Source organism: Salvelinus fontinalis, chromosome 19 (genome assembly GCF_029448725.1).
Source record: "Salvelinus fontinalis isolate EN_2023a chromosome 19, ASM2944872v1, whole genome shotgun sequence".
Lineage (NCBI taxonomy): Eukaryota > Metazoa > Chordata > Actinopteri > Salmoniformes > Salmonidae > Salvelinus > Salvelinus fontinalis.
The window spans coordinates 35,205,684-35,226,864 of record NC_074683.1 but is presented as its reverse complement, the minus strand read 5'-3'; the positions used below and the strand labels follow the sequence as shown (position 1 = coordinate 35,226,864).

Sequence of the window (21,181 nt, the reverse complement as noted above, 5' to 3'; positions counted from 1 at the left end):
TTGAACAGATGCTTAATGTCAGAACTTCACATTCAGAAAAAGAGAGATGTAGAGATAAAGAAAGAAAAAAAAAAGCTGAAGGGGACAGCCAAGCTAAACATTGAAAGGCGTTTCATCATTGATCGATGCAAAGTATTATGCTGGACCTGGCTATGACGTCAGACTCTATTTTAACATACAGAATAAATGTAATACATATAACCATATAAGACCACTTCCTGTCTTGTTCAGGCATAAACTCCCCCTGTGCCTTTTTTGTTGTTCAGGATAAAGATGAGAATTCAAGGGGAGGAGCATTGAATGTGTAACAACAAGCAACTCTCCCCTTTTCTACCCAATATATACCTCCATCCTCTACCTCCTATCCCCGCCCTGTGCTACAGCTGCTTGCCAGAGCAAAGCCCTAAATGCCAACATGCCATGCTGCCTCCATAATACAACCAGGGGCCATGCTGCCTCCATTATACAAACAGGGGCCATGCTGCCTCCATTATACAAACAGGGGCCATGCTGCCTCCATTATACAAACAGGGGCCATGCTGCCTCCATAATACAAACAGGGGCCATGCTGCCTCCATTATACAAACAGGGGCCATGCTGCCTCCATTATACAAACAGGGGCCATGCTGCCTCCATAATACAACCAGGGGCCATGCTGCCTCCATTATACAAACAGGGGCCATGCTGCCTCCATTATACAAACAGGGGCCATGCTGCCTCCATTATACAAACAGGGGCCATGCTGCCTCCGTAATACAAACAGGGGCCATGCTGTCTCCATACTACAAACAGGGGCCATGCTGCCTCCATAATACAAACAGGGGCCATGCTGCCTCCATAATACAAACAGGGGCCATGCTGCCTCCATAATACAAACAGGGGCCATGCTGCCTTCATAATACAAACGGGGCCATGCTGCCTCCATAATACAAACAGGGGCCATGCTGCCTCCATTATACAACCAGGGGGTGCATTAAGCGGCGCGCTCATTTGCGAGGAGGACGGCTGAGAAAGTGCCACACATGAATATTTCATTAAGTCTAATTGGACAGGATCACTCCTTTATGGTAAAAACAGAGAGATGGCAAGTCATTAGGAATGCAGTCGTCTGTACTGTAAAACTCCAAACATTAAGATGCCCTGTGATTTTGTCTGCTTAGACGGTACGATAAGAAGACGTGCCGTCTGGATGAGTGGCACACACCTCGCAGTGCCAAGTCTCTTTGGTACAGTATACAACAATACACCAGCCATCTCAGTGATGGAAGAACCACATCGGTTGGATCACGCCTGAAATGATCTGAAACTGTCACGCAACTGGCCTTTTTACAAATCTTTTAACTCATCACTTCTGAAGACAGAGTTCCCCAAACGTACTACAATCCAACCCCACAGCAGGGAGAACAAAGGGCTCACATTTCCTTCAAATAAAACTGTATGTGTCCTCTTCGACAGGAATGTCAGTTCCAATACCCCTGAGTGGGGGGACTAACACTAGGAAGGGGATCATTTAGCTGTGCAATAGAAAGACAGGACACCCTCTGAGATAGGACACAAGCAGCCCACGCCTGAGGTTGTGACTGAGCAGATCAGATTGAGGATCTATTGGGAGGGAGGGAGGGAGGACTGGCTCGGAAGTCAGCAGTCAGCGTCATCGCGGTGGCTGAGGCCCAGCTCAGGCCTGGCTTCCATGAGCACTGCACATCCTCATTACTTTAATTGCTAGATCTGTGACCAGGAAGTTGTGTCCTTTCATCCCTGACTGGAACCCCTGCTGATGTACCCTCAGGAGCATTACGGACGATCCAATAGGAGGACAGGACAGTGAATTGGTAGTGTTAACCTAACGCTGCAGAGAGAGAGAACCCCTGCATGGGAAACAAAGGATGTCTCCAAACCAACCAGGACAGATTCCAAAACAAGAGAGGGGATCGGAAACAAGGGACGAGGACAGGAGGCGCTGGCTGGGGCCTGTCTGGCTGGGGGATGAGGATGGAAGAAGCAGGATGGAGAATGGGTGCTGTCACCATGACTAATCCCTTCACCCTGTTGGTTGTGTTTGTCACCTGGGAGGTGTCTGGGTGACATTTGGTAGTGACAGCACCGGGACAGCTACGGCTCAGAGGAGCCTGGGCCCCAGTCAGAACCTATTAGAGGACCAACTTTACCTCTCCAGATGTCTCTTTAGCCACCTCATTGTCACAGCACTACAAACTAGCAACACTGCCCAAAAGCTGATCATCAAGGGAATTAAAGTACATGGTGTTGTTGTTTTTTTTGCCCCGGTAGCTGTCATGTAAATGGCCAGATCTGTCTGGGTGGTGAGGTTTCACATCCACACTATTCATGCCGGGTTATAGGTTCAGCGAATGATTATAAAGCAACACTAATGCAATTCCAGTGACAGCAGTATTTGAGATCTTTCGGTTGCTTTACAGATGTCGGATCTCAATTTGATCATCCTGTTGCTTTCCTGCAATGCAAGTCATTGAAAACTTGTAGTGTATTTTAGGTTTTTAAAGGCTTCTGAAGTTTGTAATTTCCTCTTTGAAATTTCAGTCTTGATTTTCCCTTATGAGAAATGTATCAACCACTTTCCAAAAACTGACCATTAATTCTAATCCACATAATTGTTCACATTTGCTGTTGCTGCAGGATTATTTTCCTGCTGTAGAAAACTGGCAGTAGAGGTCCTAAAGCGTACTAATCTAGTTCAGATGAGGGCTAACAGAACAGGGCTAACAGAAGAGGACTAACAGAAGAGAGCTAACAGAAGAGGACTAACAGAAGAGAGGGACTGCAGACATCCAGAGACTAATCTCCAAAGAACAGTACTATTACTTCTACACGGAACAGTACATCTCTATTACTTCTACATGGAACAGTATATCTCTATTACTTCTACATGGAACAGTATATCTCTATTACTTCTACACGGAACAGTACATCTCTATTACTTCTACATGGAACAGTATATCTCTATTACTTCTACATGGAACAGTAGATCTCTATTACTTCTACATGGAACAGTAGATCTCTATTACTTCTACATGGAACAGTATATCTCTATTACTTCTACATGGAACAGTATATCTCTATTACTTCTACACGGAACAGTACATCTCTATTACTTCTACATGGAACAGTATATCTCTATTACTTCTACATGGAACAGTAGATCTCTATTACTTCTACATGGAACAGTAGATCTCTATTACTTCTACATGGAACAGTAGATCTCTATTACTTCTACATGGAACAGTAGATCTCTATTACTTCTACACGGAACAGTAGATCTCTATTACTTCTACATGGAACAGTAGATCTCTATTACTTCTACATGGAAGAGTAGATCTCTATTACTTCTACATGGAACAGTATATCTCTATTACTTCTACATGGAACAGTAGATCTCTATTACTTCTACATGGAACAGTAGATCTCTATTACTTCTACATGGAACAGTATATCTCTATTACTTCTACATGGAACAGTAGATCTCTATTACTTCTACATAGTAGTACCGACGATGTGCCAACTTCTGTCTGTAGTGTCCGAACCATTTGGGCTACAAACTAATATGACCCCACTATGGAACGATGAGACTCTCACGAACACGATGGTGTTCCGTTTCCCTCTACGACTCGTCTGAAGGTCACCGGGTACCGGACTCGTCTGAAGGTCACCGGGTATAACCGGTACCGGTAAAAAAAATTTAAGGAAGTATGGAGGTAGTTTTATGTGTTCAAAAAACAAAAATATTTCCTGAGCATTCTTATATCTCCTAGATATAGGACAGACACTTTGAAACTGTATTCCTTATTTGACATTTTTGGACTGTCTGTTTTGCCATTTATAAATGTGTTATTGAATGTGTTTCTATGGGATATAGTAGTAAAAGACTAATTCAATATTTAATCAAATAATTCCTACAGGGGTCCTAAAATTCAAAATCAAATATATAAATGATCTATGATATGACCATCTTACAACATGTAAGTCCTGGTTGTATAGATCAGACTGGAACACTCGCTGACTGACAAAAAGAGCTCTCTGTGGGAGTGATTCACTCATACACGAAAGGTCATGACACCTTAATCCACCGATCCGTTATTGATTGTTCCATGTGTGTGTGACCTTGCCCTGGGCACCACACCACACAAATCAAGCCCACATATCCATGTTAAGGGATGGCCCATAGGTGTGTGTGCAAATGTTGTGATCTGGCTCAAACATGTTCAGTCAAAATATATACAGCCCTCGCTTAGAGACCACCTTATGCTCACTTTATGACTCATAATAGTGATAACATGCCAAAGAAAGATCAAGGAACACTAGAATGAATTAACATGACACAATATCCAAGAATATATTTTCTGACAGAAAATTAATTCCAACAAACAACTTCTAAAGCTGCTCAATTTAAAATAACTGAATAGTTTTTGTACTTGTACACTATGGTTGTCATAAGGTTGTCATACAGAGCCCCCCCCCCCCCCCCCCACTGAACCCTATTCACATTCGTTATAACTGGGGCTGTTGTTTCAGTAGCCTGCAGTGACATACCTCATTACTGACCTTGGTAAATCCTAGCTGTTTAGGCTAAAGGCGATGTGGCCCCACAAAATGTCACGGGGGTACTCTGTATTCACTCATGAAGAAAATGTGCACATGGTTACAGAGAGAGACATATACAATAACCCATGTCAGTCACCTTGAAATACACACACAGTGCCAGGCACACAAACAACAAGCACAATGTGACTCTTAAGCAGCCATTTGTATCCCTCAACGTTGTTAGGTGCAGTGCAACCCCGTAGTACTAACGTCAGCAGGCAACACTCTCTCTATCACCACCGTTCCAGTCAGCAGCGTGAGGGAGGCGGAGGTGTTCGGAAGCTGTCGAAGTGGGCTCTCTGTTCTGAAGATTTCTGTACTGCTGACAAAGTGATGAGTTTTGTTTGTACAGTTAGACGTCTTGGCATTTACAAGTAGGCAGGCAGGGTCCATGCATCTCAGGAAATGTATTAAATAACAGGGTGAGTGAGTGAGAGAGTGAGTGAGTGAGTGAGTGAGTGAGTGAGTGAGTGAGTGAGTGAGTGAGTGAGTGAGTGAGTGAGTGAGTGAGTGAACGGCAGGCAGGCAGGCTACACAACAAGGGGGGTGGAGGAGGTGTAGTTTTGTTGTGATTTAGTCAAGCAGGACATACAGTAGGGTACAAACACACTGCTCAATAGTTCCATAGCTCTCCTCGCGACACACATTTCAATAACATGATCAAAACTCAGGTTTAACCAAAGTATAAAACTGTACAGCCATGCTTAACACATTGACCTTGGTTATTTTCCCTGTGAATGTATAAATATGAGAGAGTGTATGTTATTGTTTGTGAGTGTATAGCTACATATGTAGGAGACAGCAGTCATTGGGGCCAACTGAAGTCAGAGAAAGAGGTTTGAGCATGAAGCCAGTCAGCCCATCTGTCCCTGTATAAGAAGTGAGGAGGGGGCTGTGGCTGCATAGAAACTTAACACGGCTCGCTCCCCGGGCCACCAGCACACTGGTTAATATAATGGGCCTGCCTCTAACTGGCTGCCTGGTGAAGTATTATCTCTCTTGCACCTCTCTGAGCAAATCCCCTCTTTTTCCCAAAGCACGCCTGTCTCCTCCCCAATGTCCAAAGGTGTTTGGTGAAGTAAATCTGCCTAAATCCCTCACAGCTTGGGCTGGCAAAGGGAGAGAGGGGTGTTGAATGAAGGTGAATAAAGATAATCTCCTTTTCTTAACAAAAAAAAGAGTTCTGGGGGTGGTGGGAAGGAACAGAGAAATTAGGAATTCATATCACATGGTGTATTTTAAAGTTGCAGCATCCCATCTCTCTCTCTCTCTCTCTCTCTCTCTCACTCTCACTCTCTCATTCTCTCACTCTCTCTCTCCCTCTCTCCTTTCTGTCTGCCTCTGTGGATGCGTGATTCCTGACCTCTGAAGCAGGAGAAAAGAGGAGAGGCCTACCACAATGACGTCTGTCTCTCTAGACAGCACTGCAAGACACGTGTTTTGCCTCTGACTTGGCTTTACGGAAGCTCAAATTGCATGCACTGTATTTGAAATGAACAGATATAGACATAACACACTGTAGGAAGGTAGTTTGTTGTGAGGGGTTGAGGGATGGATGGGGCGGAGTGTGTAATGTTATACAACACACGATGTGACTAGCACATCCAATCCAGAAGGGAAAACAAAAACTAATCACACCTGCCCCCAACTCTGTCATGCTGATTAAAATGGAATCTGAAAAGTCTCAAGCACTCGCAAGATTTATTTTAGAGCCATTAAGCAATCTGTTGCGTTCCCTCCCTCACTCGCCCTACCAACCCTGCTCTCTCTATCCATACCCCTCACCTCTCCCTTTCTCTTTCCCTCTCTAGCCTCTCTCTCACTTTCTCCCTGCTTACCATTCACCTCTCTCCCTCTGTCTCCCTACACCACTCATCCCTCTTTCTCTGTCTCCCTACACCACTCAACCCTCTCTCTATGTCTCCCTACACCACTCATCCCTCTCTCTCTCTCTGTCTCCCTACACCACTCATCCCTCTTTCTCTGTCTCCCTACACCACTCATCCTCCTCTCTCTCTCTGTCTCCCCAACCCACTCATCCCTCTCTCCCTCTGTCTCCCTACACCACTCATCCCTCTCTCTCTCTCTGTCTCCCTACACCACTCATCCCTCTCTCTCTCTCTGTCTCCCTACACCACTCATCCCTCTCTCTCTCTATGTCTCCCTACACCACTCATCCCTCTCTCTCTCTCTGTCTCCCTACACCACTCATCCCCCTCTCTCTCTCTGTCTCCCCAACCCACTCATCCCTCTCACTCTATGTCTCCCTACACCACTCATCCCTCTCTCTGTCTCCCTACACCACTCATCCATCTCTCTCTGTTTCCCTACACCACTCATCCCCCTCTCTCTCTCTCTCTCTCTCTCTCTCTCTGTCTCCCTACACCACTCAACCCCCTCTCTCTCTGTCTCCCCAACCCACTCATCCCTCTCACTCTCTATCTCCCTACACCACTCATCCCCCTCTCTCTCTCTCTCTCTCTCTCTCTCTCTCTCTCTCTCTCTCCCTATACCACTCATCCCTCTCTCTGTCTCCCTACACCCCTCATCCCTCACTCTCTGTCTCCCTACACCACTCATCCATCTCTCTCTCTCTATGGCTCCCTAGAACCACTTATCCCGCTCTCTCTGTCTTCCTACACCACTTATCCCTCTCTCTGTCTCCCTACACCCCTCATCCCTCTCTCTGTCCCCCTACACCCCTCATCCCTCTCTCTGTCTCCCTACACCCCTCATCCCTCACTCTCTGTCTCCCTACACCACTCATCCATCTCTCTCTCTCTATGGCTCCCTAGAACCACTTATCCCGCTTTCTCTGTCTTCCTACACCACTCATCCCTCTCTCTGTCTCCCTACACCACTCATCCCTCTCTTTCTCCCTCTTACTCCTATTATTCAGCTGTGAATAGTCCAGGAATGGCATCCCGTAACCCTATCTGTCCACCAATAGTGCCCAGCCCTTGGGCGGAGTGAGAAGGAGGCTATATAGGGCACGTAACCAGGGGAGGCCTGACAAACAGCCGAAGACACCTAAGTTATGTCGCTCAGTCACTACCCACTTTCTGTTCCTCTTTTCCATAATCTCTCTTTTTCATTCCCCCTCTCACTCTCACTCACTCTCAATCAGTCTGCTTTCCATTTTTCTGAGCTCTTTTCATCTCAGGCTTTGGGATGCTGAATGTGAGAGCGGCCTGGCGGCGGTGAAAGGCCTGAATTGTGATTAAGAATGAGGAGAGAGGGAGGGAGGAGGAGAGGAGCTCCTTTTCTTTGTTCTGCCCTCTGGGGTGTTTACTGAGGGGGTGGGGGGGGGGGGGGGGGGTTGGAAGAGGGGACATAGGAGGGAGGGGAGGGAGTGCATAAGACATGGCGGAGCAGATATGAAAGGCATTCAGGTCAGCGCTGATGTGAGCAAGAGTGGTAATCATACCAAAGGCGTTCTGAAGGACCACCGTAGCAGTACCAAAGAGCTCCAGGACAGAAGGTGTGTGTCTGTGTGTGTGTGTGTGTGTGTGTGTGTGTGTGTGTGTGTGTGTGTGTGTGTGTGTGTGTGTGTGTGTGTGTGTGTGTGTGTGTGTGTGTGTGTGTGTGTGTGTGTGTGTGTGTGTGTGTGTATGTGGGAATGCGTAGATGTGAACACATATGAGTGTGCTCATATTATACCATTAGCCATAATAAGCTGGCAGACTGTTACGCGGAGTGGAACAGGGGAACCCAAGAGCAGACTCAGACGAGGAGACTGGGATGAAGTAACCAAGGTATTTATTAAAACACAGGGGGTTGATGGAGTGCAGGCCAGGGGTATTCGTGTGGGTTGCAGGAAACCAGGTGCGGAGGCTGGGGCTAGAGAGAGAGGGGTTGGGACAGGGTAAGCAGGTCCGGAGGGGAATCCAAGAGAATAGTAGAGTGGGGCATCCAGAACAGAGTAGCAGGATGACAAGACGTGGAACTGGAGACAGGGACCAGAGTCAGACCGGGCGGAACTGTAGCGGAGAGGAAAACAGCGTCAGGCAAGGAACACAGGCACAACAGGATAACAGGATCTAACAGTAACAAACGGCTAGAAGCGTAGACTGACTGAGCAGAGATTACGATCTGTCAGCGTGGAAGTGGCAGGGCTGAGTATTTGTAGAGGTCTTGATTATGGAACAGGTTGCAGCTGGTAGGGATCTGCTCTTACTCCAGCACATCTGTCTCCGCCCACAAAATCACACACAGAGAGAGAGAGGGAGAGGGTACTGGGGGAGTGGCGGCAGGTCAAGGAGACGCAGGATGAGCAATAGAGGGCATGGCAGGAGCAGATGTAACAGTACCCAATCCCTCTACGGGCACCCAACCAGGCTTATCTGGGTGTGAGGTATAGAAATCACGTAAGAGGGAGGGGTCCAGAATGTGACGGCGGGGCACCCAACAGTGTTCCTCAGGCCCGTATCCTTCCCAGTCCATCAGGTACTGCCAGCCGCGACTCCGACGGCGCACATCCAAAGTCGCCGGACGGTATAGGCAGGATGGTCATAGATGAGCAGGGGGGGTGGAGGAGCCGCTGCAGCAGGAGACTGGGGACTGGAGCAGACAGGGATACATGGGATACATGAAAGGTAGGATGGATCCTGATAGAGGCTGGGAGTTTCAGGCGCACAGCAGAGGGGTTAATGACATGGTCAATTTCAAAGGGACCAATGAATCGGGGGGAAAGTTTCTTCGATCCCACTTTCAATGGCAGATCCTTCGTTGAGAGCCATACCTTTTGACCTGGATGTAGACTGAAGCTGAGGCCCAGCGACGGTTGGCTTGGGACTGGGTCCTGTGAGAGGCACGAAGAAGGGCAGCCGGGGCCTTCCTCCAGGTACAGTGACAACGGCGCAGATGGTCCTGGACAGAGGGAACCGCAACCTCTTGGGCGGGGAACAAGGGGGATTGGTAACCCAGAGCACACTTGAAGGGTGACATACCTGACGAGACGTTGGTGAGGGAGTTGTGGGGATTTTCAACCCAGGGTAGCTGAGCGCTCCAGGAGGAAGGGTTAGCAGAAGTCATGCAGTGTAGGGCAGTCTCCATCTCTTGGTTGGTCCGTTCGGTCTGGGGGTGATATCCAGAAGAAAGACTGACATTGATACCAAGAGCTGAACAGAAGGATCTCCATACCTGGGAGGTAAACTGGGGTCCTCTGTCAGAAACGATGTCAGTGGGAATTTGCATGCAGACAAAACACATGGGATACTAACAGGTCCTCAGTCTCCCTGGAGGATGGGAGCTTGGAAAGGGGAATGAAGTGAGCCACTTTGGAAAACCTGTCAATAACGGTGAGGATGACAGAGTTACCGTTAGATGGGGGAAGGCCCGTGAGGAAGGCCAGAGCTATGTGTGACCAGGGGCAACTCGGAATGGGAAGATGGCAAAGCAGACCGGAAGTGGGTTTAGTAGAGGTTTTATTCCGGGCACAAACCGAACAGGCTGAGACAAACTCCCAGACATCTCTCTCCATGGTGGGCCACCAAAAGCGTTGACGCAGGAAGGCAAGGGTCCAGTTCATACTAGGGTGACAGGTGAGGTGGGTAGAATGGCCCCACTGAAGAACATCAGAGCGAACACAATCTGGAACAAACAGAGCATTACTGGGATCGTTACCTGGGTCAGGCTGGTTCTGCTGAGCCTGGCGGATACGGGACTCGATCTCCCAGGCGACAGCGGCAACAATGCAGGTGGATGGCACAATGGCTCCTGGCTCGGTACCCGTGTTGTCGGTGGTGAACTGGTGAGAGAGGGCATCAAGCTTGGTATTCTTCAAACCGGGGCTATAAGTGAGTGTGAAATTGAATCTACCGAAGAACAAGGCCCAGTTGGCTTTCCGGGAGTTCAGACGTTAGGCGATCTGTATGTAGGACAGGTTTTTATGGTCAGTCCACACGATGTAGGGGGGTACAGAGCCCTCCGGCCAGTGATGCCATTCTTCACGAGCCAGCTTAACTGCCAGGAGTTCCCGGGTTCCGATGTCAAAATTCCTCTCTGCAGGTGAGAGCTTACGGGAAAAGAATGCGCATGGGTGGAGTTCTGGGTCAGGCTGAGTAAGGACCGGAGCGGAAGTGAAGCGAAGCTTGAGTTCCAGGAATGCTGCCTCTGCCTCAGGAGTCCAGTGGAACGGAGTGGAGGTGGAGGTGAGAGTGGTGAGAGGTGCTGCCAGATGGCTGTAGTTGCGGATGAAACGTCTGTAAAAATGTGCAAACCCCAGGAAACGCTGTAGCTACTTCAGGTTGGAGGGCGCAGGCAAATCTTTGACTGCCATGACCTTGGTGGGGTCCATACGTAACTGTCCCTGTGCAATAATATAACCCAGGAAAGACACTGAGGCAGCATGGAACTCACATTCTTCAGCTTTAACTTCTCTAGGCTAGGGGGCAGCATTCAGAATTTTGGATGGAAATGCATGCCCAAATTAAACTGCCTGCTTCTCGGGCCCAGAAGATATGATATGCATATAACTGGTAGATTTGGATCGGAAACACTCTGAGGTTTCCAAAACTGTTAAAATAGTGTCTGTGAGTATAACAGAACTGATTTGGCAGGCGAAAACCTGAGGAAAATTCTTCAGGAAGTAGTTTTTGGGGGGGTTTTGTAGTTTTCTATTCAATGCCATTACAGTATCCATTGACTTAGGACTCAAATTGCAGTTTCTATGCCTTCCACTAGATGTCAACAGTCTTTAGAAATTGTTTCAGGCTTGTATTCTGAAAAATGAAGAAGTAAGAGCAGTCTCAATGAGTCGACCCTAAAGTGTCACAGAGCTTTTTCATGTGCAAGACGGAGACGGTGCGTTTCTTGTTTACCTTTAAAATTGACGACGTTATTGTCCGGTTTAAATATTATTGATTATTTAGGCTAAAAACAACCTGAGGATTGAATATAAACATCGTTTGACACGTTTCTATGAACTTTACGGATACAATTTGGATTTTTTTGTCTTCCTGTTTTGACTGCGTTTGAGCCTGTGGATTACTGAAGAAAACGCGCGGATAAAACTGAGGTTTTTGGATATAAAGAGACTTTATTGTACAAAAGGAACATTTATTGACTAAATTAATGTCTGCTGAGTGCAACCACATGAAGATCATCAAAGGTAAGGGATAAATTTGATCTCTATTTCTGACTTGTGTAACTGTTCTACTTGGCTGGTTACTGTTTGTAATGAATTGTCTAGTGGGCTACGTTCTCAAATAATCGTAAGGTATGCTTTCGCCGTAAAGCATTTTTTAAATCTGACACCGTGGTTGGATTCACAAGAAGTTAATCTTTAAACCTATGTAAAATATGTTTTGTTTTCTGAATTTTTATAATGAGTATTTCTGTATTTGAATTTGGCGCCCAGCAATTTCACTGGCTGTTGAAGAGGTGGGACGTTAACGTCTCACGTACCCAAGAGAGGTTAACAGAAAGCTTATTCTCCAACAGCCGTTAAGAACTTGGCCCATGTGTTGCTGGTGAGCCTCAGGGTCCTTGAAAAAAATCAGGATGTCATCTAAATAGACAAAAACAGTCCAATCACATCCCTCAGCACATCATTGACTAAGTTCTGAAAAACAGCAGGAGCATTAGTAAGACCAAAAGGCATGACCAAATACTCAAAGTGACCGTGGTGTGTTGAATGCAGTCTTCCACTCGTTCCCCTCTCTTATGCGGACAAGGTGGTAGGCATTCCAGAGGTCAAATTTGGTTAACACCGTGGCATCATGGAGGGGGGAAAAAGCAGAGCTGATGAGTGGCAAGGGGTACTTGTTCTTTACTGTGATATTATTCAGCCCACGAAGTCTATGCACGGCCTCAGTGACCCATCCTTCTTCACAAAGAAAAACTCAGCACCCACCGGGGAGGAAGATGGCTTGATAAGTCCTGCAGCCAGAGAATCCTGGATGTACCTCTCCACAGCCTCTTGCTCGGGGCGAGAGAGGTTAAACAACCGGCTACTGGGGAGAGGAGCTCCAGGCTGAAGGTCAATGGTGCAGTCGTACGGCCAATGAGGCGGCAGCGACAGGGTGTGATGCTTGCTGAACACAGGAGCTAGATCGTGATAATGGGGCGGAATTGATGACAAGTTCGGAGGTTCTAGAATGACCTTGGGCACAGACAAGGCAGAGGGGATGGCAGAATGTAGACAATTAGAGAGACAAAATTAACTCCAAGTGGTTACCTTTCAGGTGGTCCAGTCAATCTGTGGGTTGTGTAGCTTTAACCATGGATGGCAAAGAACCAGAGGAGAGTAAGGACAATCGATTATGTGGAAACTGATCTTTTCCTGGTGATTTCCAGAGAGACGCAGGATGACAGGGACGGTTCTCACAGACACGGGCGAGGAGCTTTCCATTGAGAGCGTTAGCATCGAGCGGTGAATCGAGTGGGACAGTGTCCAGGCCCAACTGGTTATTGACACCTCAGTCCAGGAAGCTCTTGTCGGTGCCCGAATCGATGAGAACAGACAGAGGAAAAGCCTGGCTCTGCCACACAAGGTTGCCTTCAAGTAGGGGTCTGGGGGAAGATGGGCAGGCGATTTGGCTAAACAGTATATCCCCCACTACTGCCGAGCCCCCTCTTTTGCTGGATGCAGGGAACAAGTGAAGACAAAGTGACCAACCTGGCCACAGTATAGGCAGTTCCTAGCGCTGATTCATCGTTGCCTCTCCTCTGGAGAGAGACGGGCCCGGCCGAGCTGCATGTGTTCAGGATCTGGAATAGCCTTGGGATGGGATGCAGTCGGAGAAGGAGGACAAGGCACTGAAGCAGATGTTATGGTGCATGCAACCCTACCTACCCTCTCCCTCCGACGCTCACGGAGACAGTTGTTGATGTGGATAGCGAGAGAGATGAGTTCATGAAGTCCATCAGGCTCATCCCTGGACACCAACTAGTCATTGAGGGTTTCCGTGAGCGCATTCTGAAATGCTCCCTGAAGGGCCTCCTCATTCCAGCTGCTCTCATCAGCGAGGGCGCGAAACTCACATGCCATCTCAACAACACTATAGGGGCATTGACGGAGGGACAGGAGTCGTTTAGTGGCATCATTACCGCAGACCGGGTGGTCGAAGACTTTCTTCATTATCTCCATGGCTCTGGAGTAGGAGTAGCAGATGGGGGACTGTCTTTCTCACAATGCCGTGAGCCAGGAGGGCGCTGCTCCATGGAGGCAGCAAATCAGAAAGGAAATCTTGGCCTGTTCGCTAGCATAAGAGTAGGGCTGTTGCTCAAATAGTAGTAAGCATTGTACCAAAAAGGCTCCGCAAGCTCCGAGGTTGCCATCGTAACGGATTCGGAACGGCTCCCGGAGCGGAGAAGAATGACTTGGAACTGGTGGTGAGCTCTGGGCAAAAGGTAGGCCCTGTAGGTCAGACCTGCTCTGTGAAAACTCATTGATGTGCTCCAGAAGGGTCTTTAGGGCTTGGTCATGTTGCTTGAGCAGGGCACCTTGGCCGGCGAGGGTTTGGTGGAGAGTATCAGAGTCTGCTGGGTTCATCTCTTTGGCCAGATCGTACTGTTACGCAGAGTGCAACAGGGGAACCCAAGAGCAGACTCAGACGAGGAGAATGGGATGAAGCAACCAAGTTATTTATTAAAACACAGGGGTGAAGATGGAGTGCAGGCCAGCGGAATCTCGGGTGGGTTGCAGGAAACCAGGTGCGGAGGCTGAGACTGGAGCGAGAGGGGTTGGGACAGGGTAAGCAGGTCTGGAGGGGAATCCAAGGGAGTAGTAGAGTGGGGAATCCAGGACAGAGTAGCAGGATGACGAGACGTGGAACTGGAGACAGGGACCAGAGTCAGAGCGGGCGGGACTGTAGCGGAGTGGACAACAGCGTCAGGCAAGGATAAGAGGCACAACAGGATAACAGGATCTAACAGTAACAAACGGCTAGAAGCGTAGGCTGACTGAGCAGAGATTACAATCTGGCAGCTTGGAAGTGGCAGGGCTGAGTATTTGTAGAGGTCTTGATTATGGAACAGGTTGCAGCTGGTGGGGATCTGCTCTGACTCCAGCACACCTGTCTCCGCCCACACAATCACACACACACACACACAGAGGGAGAGGTAGAAAGTACTGGGGGAGTGGCGGCAGGTCAAGGAGACACAGGATGAGCAATAGAGGGCGTTTCGGGAGCAGATGTAACACGGACACATGTCTCCAGCAGCAAGGACAATGGCATGTTTGTGAGAAATGTAGCATGAATGGTACAGCAGGCACCCTGACACTGCTCACTGCTGATGATAGGAGCACACTTCCATTGAAACCCCATTGTCTTGAGACAGTTATGGACCCACTAGCATACTGGCCATGACAGCCATGCCTTCATTTGAATGTTGTGATAATCCTGAGATGAACCCATGTATTAAATGTCTTATAACTCTGACTATATAAGGGTTGCAAGACAATAACAAGACACTGCTGGTGCCTAGGCTCTTCTGATTTAATCGAACATGTCCAGTTTATTACGTGTTTGATCAGTCTTATTTATATTTACCTCACACACTTTAGTACACCAATTGTGGCTTTGAAAGTTGAAATTGTGTAAAAAAAAAATATATATTTATAATAATAATGAAAGAAAGAGTATTTTAAGGCGAGGTTAATGGAGCGCTTTTGACAGCTGCGTTCACACAACTGAACGATCCCTCACAGCTGGATGTGACGTATCGCGGGGGGGGGGGGGGGGGGGGTGGCTGCGAAATGCAACAAAGTTGTGCAGGCTGAGCATATCGAGTTGCACAGGGCCTAATGTGACCTCCGATTGGGACCAGGGAGTCACGGAGTTAAGATGAGGTGGGGGGCAAACATCCCAAGAAGAGAAGTATAGGCCTAACCACACGATACTGTAGGTCTGTATGCAACAAGCCATACGGACAATTTGTAGGCCTACTCTATAAATAGTGAATTTCATTTACATAATAAATCGCATATTTCGAATATGAGGATTATGGAAAAACAAATAAACACAGATATCAACAGTTCTGGTTCTGCGTTCCTCTGCGATAATAAAATGCACGTGGTCCTCCAGACCTTATATAGTAGATATCCCTATGGGAATACTGCATCGGAGTGAAAGTTGTCCACAAGCAAAAAAAGATCTTCAGACTGGCAAAAGTTCTAGTTCACAAACAAAGGTATTTCGTAGTAGACTTTCAGTCTGAATGACTATATCCATTCTGAATAACACATATTTACACCAGACCACAACTGAGGGGACACATGTTTTTCTGTTGTTGCCTTATTAACCCTACCATTAATGTCTTGCATCGACAGTATGCCTAGATGCATATTTTCAGGGAAATACAAGCGAAAAATAACAAATTGCATATTAAAATATAGACCTAGGAGGCTATGCAATTCTCCCGCAGGGAAGAAGGAATCCGTTTAAATGGGGGATGGAAACAAACATTTCCACATTAAAATGATCAATAATAAAAGTGGCCACCTGGGACAAACAACAGTAGCAGCAGTCCTCCGTTATAGCTTCTGACAAAACAATATTGTCAACATTATTTTTATCTTCATGTTTGCCCACATTGACATTGGCTGAATGGTCTTAAAAATTTAAACAAAACCATTGCAATTCGAAAAATCCCTTCTCATCTTGGTTTTTATAAAAAACCGATGTGCGGATAAAAGGAGCTGCAATACTTCCGTATCATCTTTATTGCTCAGAAACGTGCTCGACAGCAGTAAAGATCCTGAACAACATACCGAGTTCACTAAATCAATAAACAAAATAAAAACTAGTAAACAAAATAAGTCGAATGAAAATGTTTGATATTAAAAAAAACTATATAATTAAAATGCAAAGATTGTTTCAAAAATACACGTTTAGCTACAATAGTGCTATCAAACAAAATGAAAATTAAACAAACTACTGTGACATCAGTTTTACATCAAACATGTAATACCATGGGATATTAAAGTAACAAGAAAAAACAAGTCAGTTCAACATTGACATGAATTAAATATAACTTTGCATAACACACATGGCTGAGGCGTCAAAAGGGATGCCCCCTCGTAAAATCCCTATCACTCCCAACACAACTCCTACACAAAAGTCAGGAGTTTTCTATATATCCTCCAAACGTTGTAGGTTAACACGTAACTCAAGTAACGTTTCAGAAATACCAGAAATGCACTCGGATACTTTTGGTCAGTCTGTGAGCTTGCCTATACGAGGTGTGTTGTGTTTAGTGCTGTAGCCTTTGTGCAGCACCAGATCCGAACAAAAAACTGACACATTCAGAAACTGTGTCCTATTGTCATGGCCATTTTAAGACCTTTAACTCCGAGTTGACAGACTATATATAATAACTAAGACGTGGTAAAGGTCTTTAAAGGCACCAAGTCACTTATGAATGGCAATTATAGCACAACACTTCACAATACCAACAACACAACACAATTCACACGACAATGAAACTGTGTTGAATAATCGCGAGGCACATTTACGTCACAATCACACAAAAGTTACCAACGCAATTCAGTTTCTACCTAATCCACAGGTTTTTCCGATTTATCCAATTCATAGGAGAAGCGCTATAGGCCTCCCCAAATAACGGTTTTCCTGCCTGCTAGAAAGTAGCACTCTCTCGCTGAACCGCATTCGAGCCTCATTCTGACATCCCTTTCTTACACAGTCCGCTCGAGACTTTGATGGTTTACTTTAACGCTCATAATCTCATTCAAAAGGTAAACATGAAAATGCTTTTCATAGTGATTAAGTTCAAAACTACAACAAAATCTAGTGTACTTTTACCCAACCACCCCATTCTCAGTGTCTACACTGAATATGAACTATAATCGAACTGTGAAAGGCGACAAGGCGCGGGAGGTCCCGCAAATTACTGCTGGCAAAACTTACAAATGTTCCCAAACATTCATTTTATTTAACTTAAAACATGTTCTTACCGTTCTTTCTCTGTGGGTTGGACTGTTTTCGCCTCTTACACCGGGGACCCTCTGCCATGATCTCCTGCTTCATTGATAAGAGTTTAGGCTAGATCAGATGGTTTACAGTCCGCATGGGTTCCTTCAGTCAGCAGCACAGGCAGGCTCCGCTTGATATCTAATAACCAAACAAAACGGCGACAAATGTTGGGACAAGATGACTGTATGGATCCAGTTCAACCAAAGGGGCACGAAATAAAACGCTTTAATTCACTCTAAAGTCTTCAACGAAACTCCATATGGGTTAAAGTCCAGGAGAGGGAGTTTGAATAAGACCGTACTGCGTCCGCCGTCGCCTGGTCTTTTGATGTGTCTCCTAATCGAGCAGATTGTCAATGAATCGGAGCAGAAGGAGGAGGAGGACGGACAGGCAGACACATTCAATAGCTTACAAGGATGACTGAAAGAAAGCAAGGCATACATTTCCAATAATGTCGATTATTGTATGAAACCTCGAATTAAAAGGTGGATGTTTCTGTGCAAGTTTCTAATTTAACTTATACATCAACTTCTGAGACTTGTTGATGTCTTTGATATTGAAGGTTTGTTATGGCTGTCCCTACTGTCAGTCTTAGGCAACTTTGCTGTCATCATCAAATGTATCACACTCGAGAAACATTGATTCAGTTTTAATCTTTAACAAAATATATTAATAGGCCACAGCCTACTATCTGAAATCCTTTTTTTCGTCTGTCTCAATCAAGTTAAGCAAAGTGTTCGATTCAACTAAACAGGCTCGTCTCAAATCCTGTCAGTCATTTAGAGTATATTTTACATTTTTCCAAACTGTGTTTATGAGTGTATCTGCGAAAGACCTAATCATTTTGATAGACTATACACATGATGTATGGATGTTGGACACATTCACCAAGAAAAAAAACGTGTCAAATGTAGCAATTTGTGGGGAAATAGACTAACTTCCCCATTCTAGTAATGATATGTTCAAATGTATTTTATCTACCATTCAAACTGATTGGTAAAAATTAAAGCAGCATCAGACCCGATTTTAAATGTTGTTTCAAATGTAGGGACGTGGTGTCCGTGGAGTTTGTATTAAAAGGGTAGCGAACCGTAACAGAAGAAAACAAACACGAAAACACTCATAAACATTTACACGACAACAAACGGAAAAGCTTAATATTATACACAGGAAAGTCAATTGAAATAGAATGATAGAAGCATAGCCCAAACGAGGGTCTTCTAGTTTAGAGACTTACATTTGGAAATGTTTGCCACCGAATCATATTGCTTTTTTTTCACAAGGCTTTGGCATTTGCACAAGCAGTGAACACACACATAGCCTACAACACACACACCAGTGCAGATGTTAGTGGTCACTGCCCAAACCCCAGCTACACATAATATGAGCTGTCCACAAATGTAGAATGTGGATAAAAAACAGTGTCTGTTGATCTGTCTAATAGAAGGCTATACGTAAAATGAACAAATACAATGGATGGCAAACCAACGCGAATAGCCTACGCCCGTTTCTACTCGGACAGCTCAAAAGGAATAGGAACGAATAACATCGAATACAATTTGATTTCCCGGAAAGGATACAGGGAATATAGGAGAGCATCAGACCACAGTTGATGCAGGTAGGCCTATATAGCGCTCTATCCACTGCTGCAGCAGCGCGCACCTTTCTCACCTGAGCAGGTAGGCTGTCCAACTTTGATAATTGCGCAACGGCGCACGGATACCTGAAGTACCTGCATGGCAAATCTACCTCAATCACATAGATATTGACGTTTCATTCACATAAACTGATGTCAAAATAGCAATATGTTAAAATACACGTACCGGTGTCAGTGTGATCCTCTAAACAGCTGGTTGGAAGACAGAACGTCACAGAGAGATGATAAAGGGGTGCGTCGTGGATCCAAAGAAAATAACTGGTAATAAGCCTTTAAAATAGCTTGATGATGAGGGACCGTTATTCCTGATGGGCAGGTTAGGACTGGTCTCTTTCAGCCACTTCACGAAACAGACCTGGGAACGCGCACTGACGGGTTACGCCTCTTCTAATGACATTTTTTCGCTCTTTTTCTTTTCCTGCAATATAGAGGCGCGAGACATCCTTAACACGCCACCTATCTTCACGCGCAGGGATAATTGAGGAGTATGTGTGCGCGTTGTTGTGGAGAGGGAGAACGTGATCAAGTTGTTGTCTCCCATGAGATTGTATTTGATCAGTTGTAGGCTGTGCTTTGAGTCAAATGTGAGATGAATTACCCACGCATCAGATTTCTAATAGCGACTTCATAAAATAAACAAAACAGTAATGTATTGGAGTGAGAGAGAAGGTATTTATAATGCGGTGACAACTACTCTCCAAACTGGCATATGAAAGGAGCGCCAAGGTACCTGATTGGAGCGCACAGGTAGTTTACCTGCACGCAAATGTCTGCCTTCCGGCATGTATTAAAAGGCACCACAGCGGATACCTCTGCCTTTTTATCTTGACTGAGTGAGTGTATATTCTCATTGAAATTGTTCTGTGCCATTTCACACTGTAATTTTTGTATAAAAACGAAAGAGGGAAGATGCAGCATATTTTCCTACGGGGCTGTCACTGGCATTTAACGAAACACGTTACGGTAAAGGCGTAAATTATAGTCTGCAAATATGTGTATAATTCTGTAGTGTTTTTTTTTTTTAATAGTGTTAAATGTTTAGCACATTTCGTTTTCATTTACATCATCACTTGAACAGCAGCATAATGTCTAGCGGAGAGTTACACCCATGGTTTGTGGTTGTTAAAGTATTCTCTGTGTCTATGCATTTTCTGCATGGATGATACGTTCACCAATGAATGGAATATGATCAGTCTACTCATAGCCAACTGGATTAGACTGGAGATCATACCAGAACAGGAATATGGGAACTGGATAAAGATGTTATCAGGTCATTTTGAGCTCTACAGAAATCTTTTAAAGTTATTAACAATAATAACGTTGTAACGTTATTATTATTATCAAATGTCATAAGCATGTATATATTGTAGCCTAATTTTCATGTATTTAGTCATATGTATTTGGGGACCACTTTTTCCAAGGCCTCACTATATCACAATACTTGCATGGATGCTAAAGTAAAGTATCTAATATGTCTGTAAATAAGCCCTGTAATATGATTCACGACAGAGGACACGTGTTAAATAACCATAAGGGTTGTCTGGAAGTGCACAGAGGACACGTGTTATATAACCATAAGAGTTATCTAGAAGTGCACAGAGGACATGTGTTATATAACCATAAGGGTTGTCTGGAAGTGCACAGAGGACACGTGTTTAATAACCATAAGAGTTATCTAGAGGTGCACAGAGGACACGTGTTATATAACCATAAGGGTTATCTAGAAGCGCACAGAGGACATGTGTTTAATAACCATAAGAGTTATCTAGAGGTGCACAGAGGACACGTGTTAAATAACCATAAGGGTTATCTAGAGGTGCACAGAGGACACGTGTTAAATAACCATAAAGGTTATCTAGAAGTGCACAGAGGACACGTGTTTAATAACCATACGGGTTATCTAGAAGTGCACAGAGGACACGTGTTTAATAACCATAAGGGTTATCTAGAAGTGCACAGAGGACACGGG

General features: G+C 45.5%; 1 protein-coding gene across 3 annotated transcripts in view; it reads right to left on the bottom strand.

Moving 5' to 3' along the window:
- LOC129816666 (zinc finger E-box-binding homeobox 2-like) overlaps positions 1-19,690 on the bottom strand; it is a 78,300-nt gene extending 58,610 nt beyond the window's left edge. For 2 of the 3 annotated variants that reach the window (XM_055871424.1, XM_055871423.1), the window contains exons 1-2: positions 19,379-19,689; positions 17,537-17,693 (exon numbers count right to left, since the gene is read on the bottom strand). In XM_055871424.1, coding sequence (XP_055727399.1) covers positions 17,537-17,609 — 73 coding nt within the window. In that variant the 5' untranslated portion in view covers positions 17,610-17,693; positions 19,379-19,689. Of the gene's footprint in view, positions 1-17,536; positions 17,694-19,378 lie in introns of all 3 variants that reach the window. The other variant, XM_055871422.1, reaches the window with a different exon arrangement.
- Positions 19,691-21,181: the final 1,491 nt, after the last annotated feature.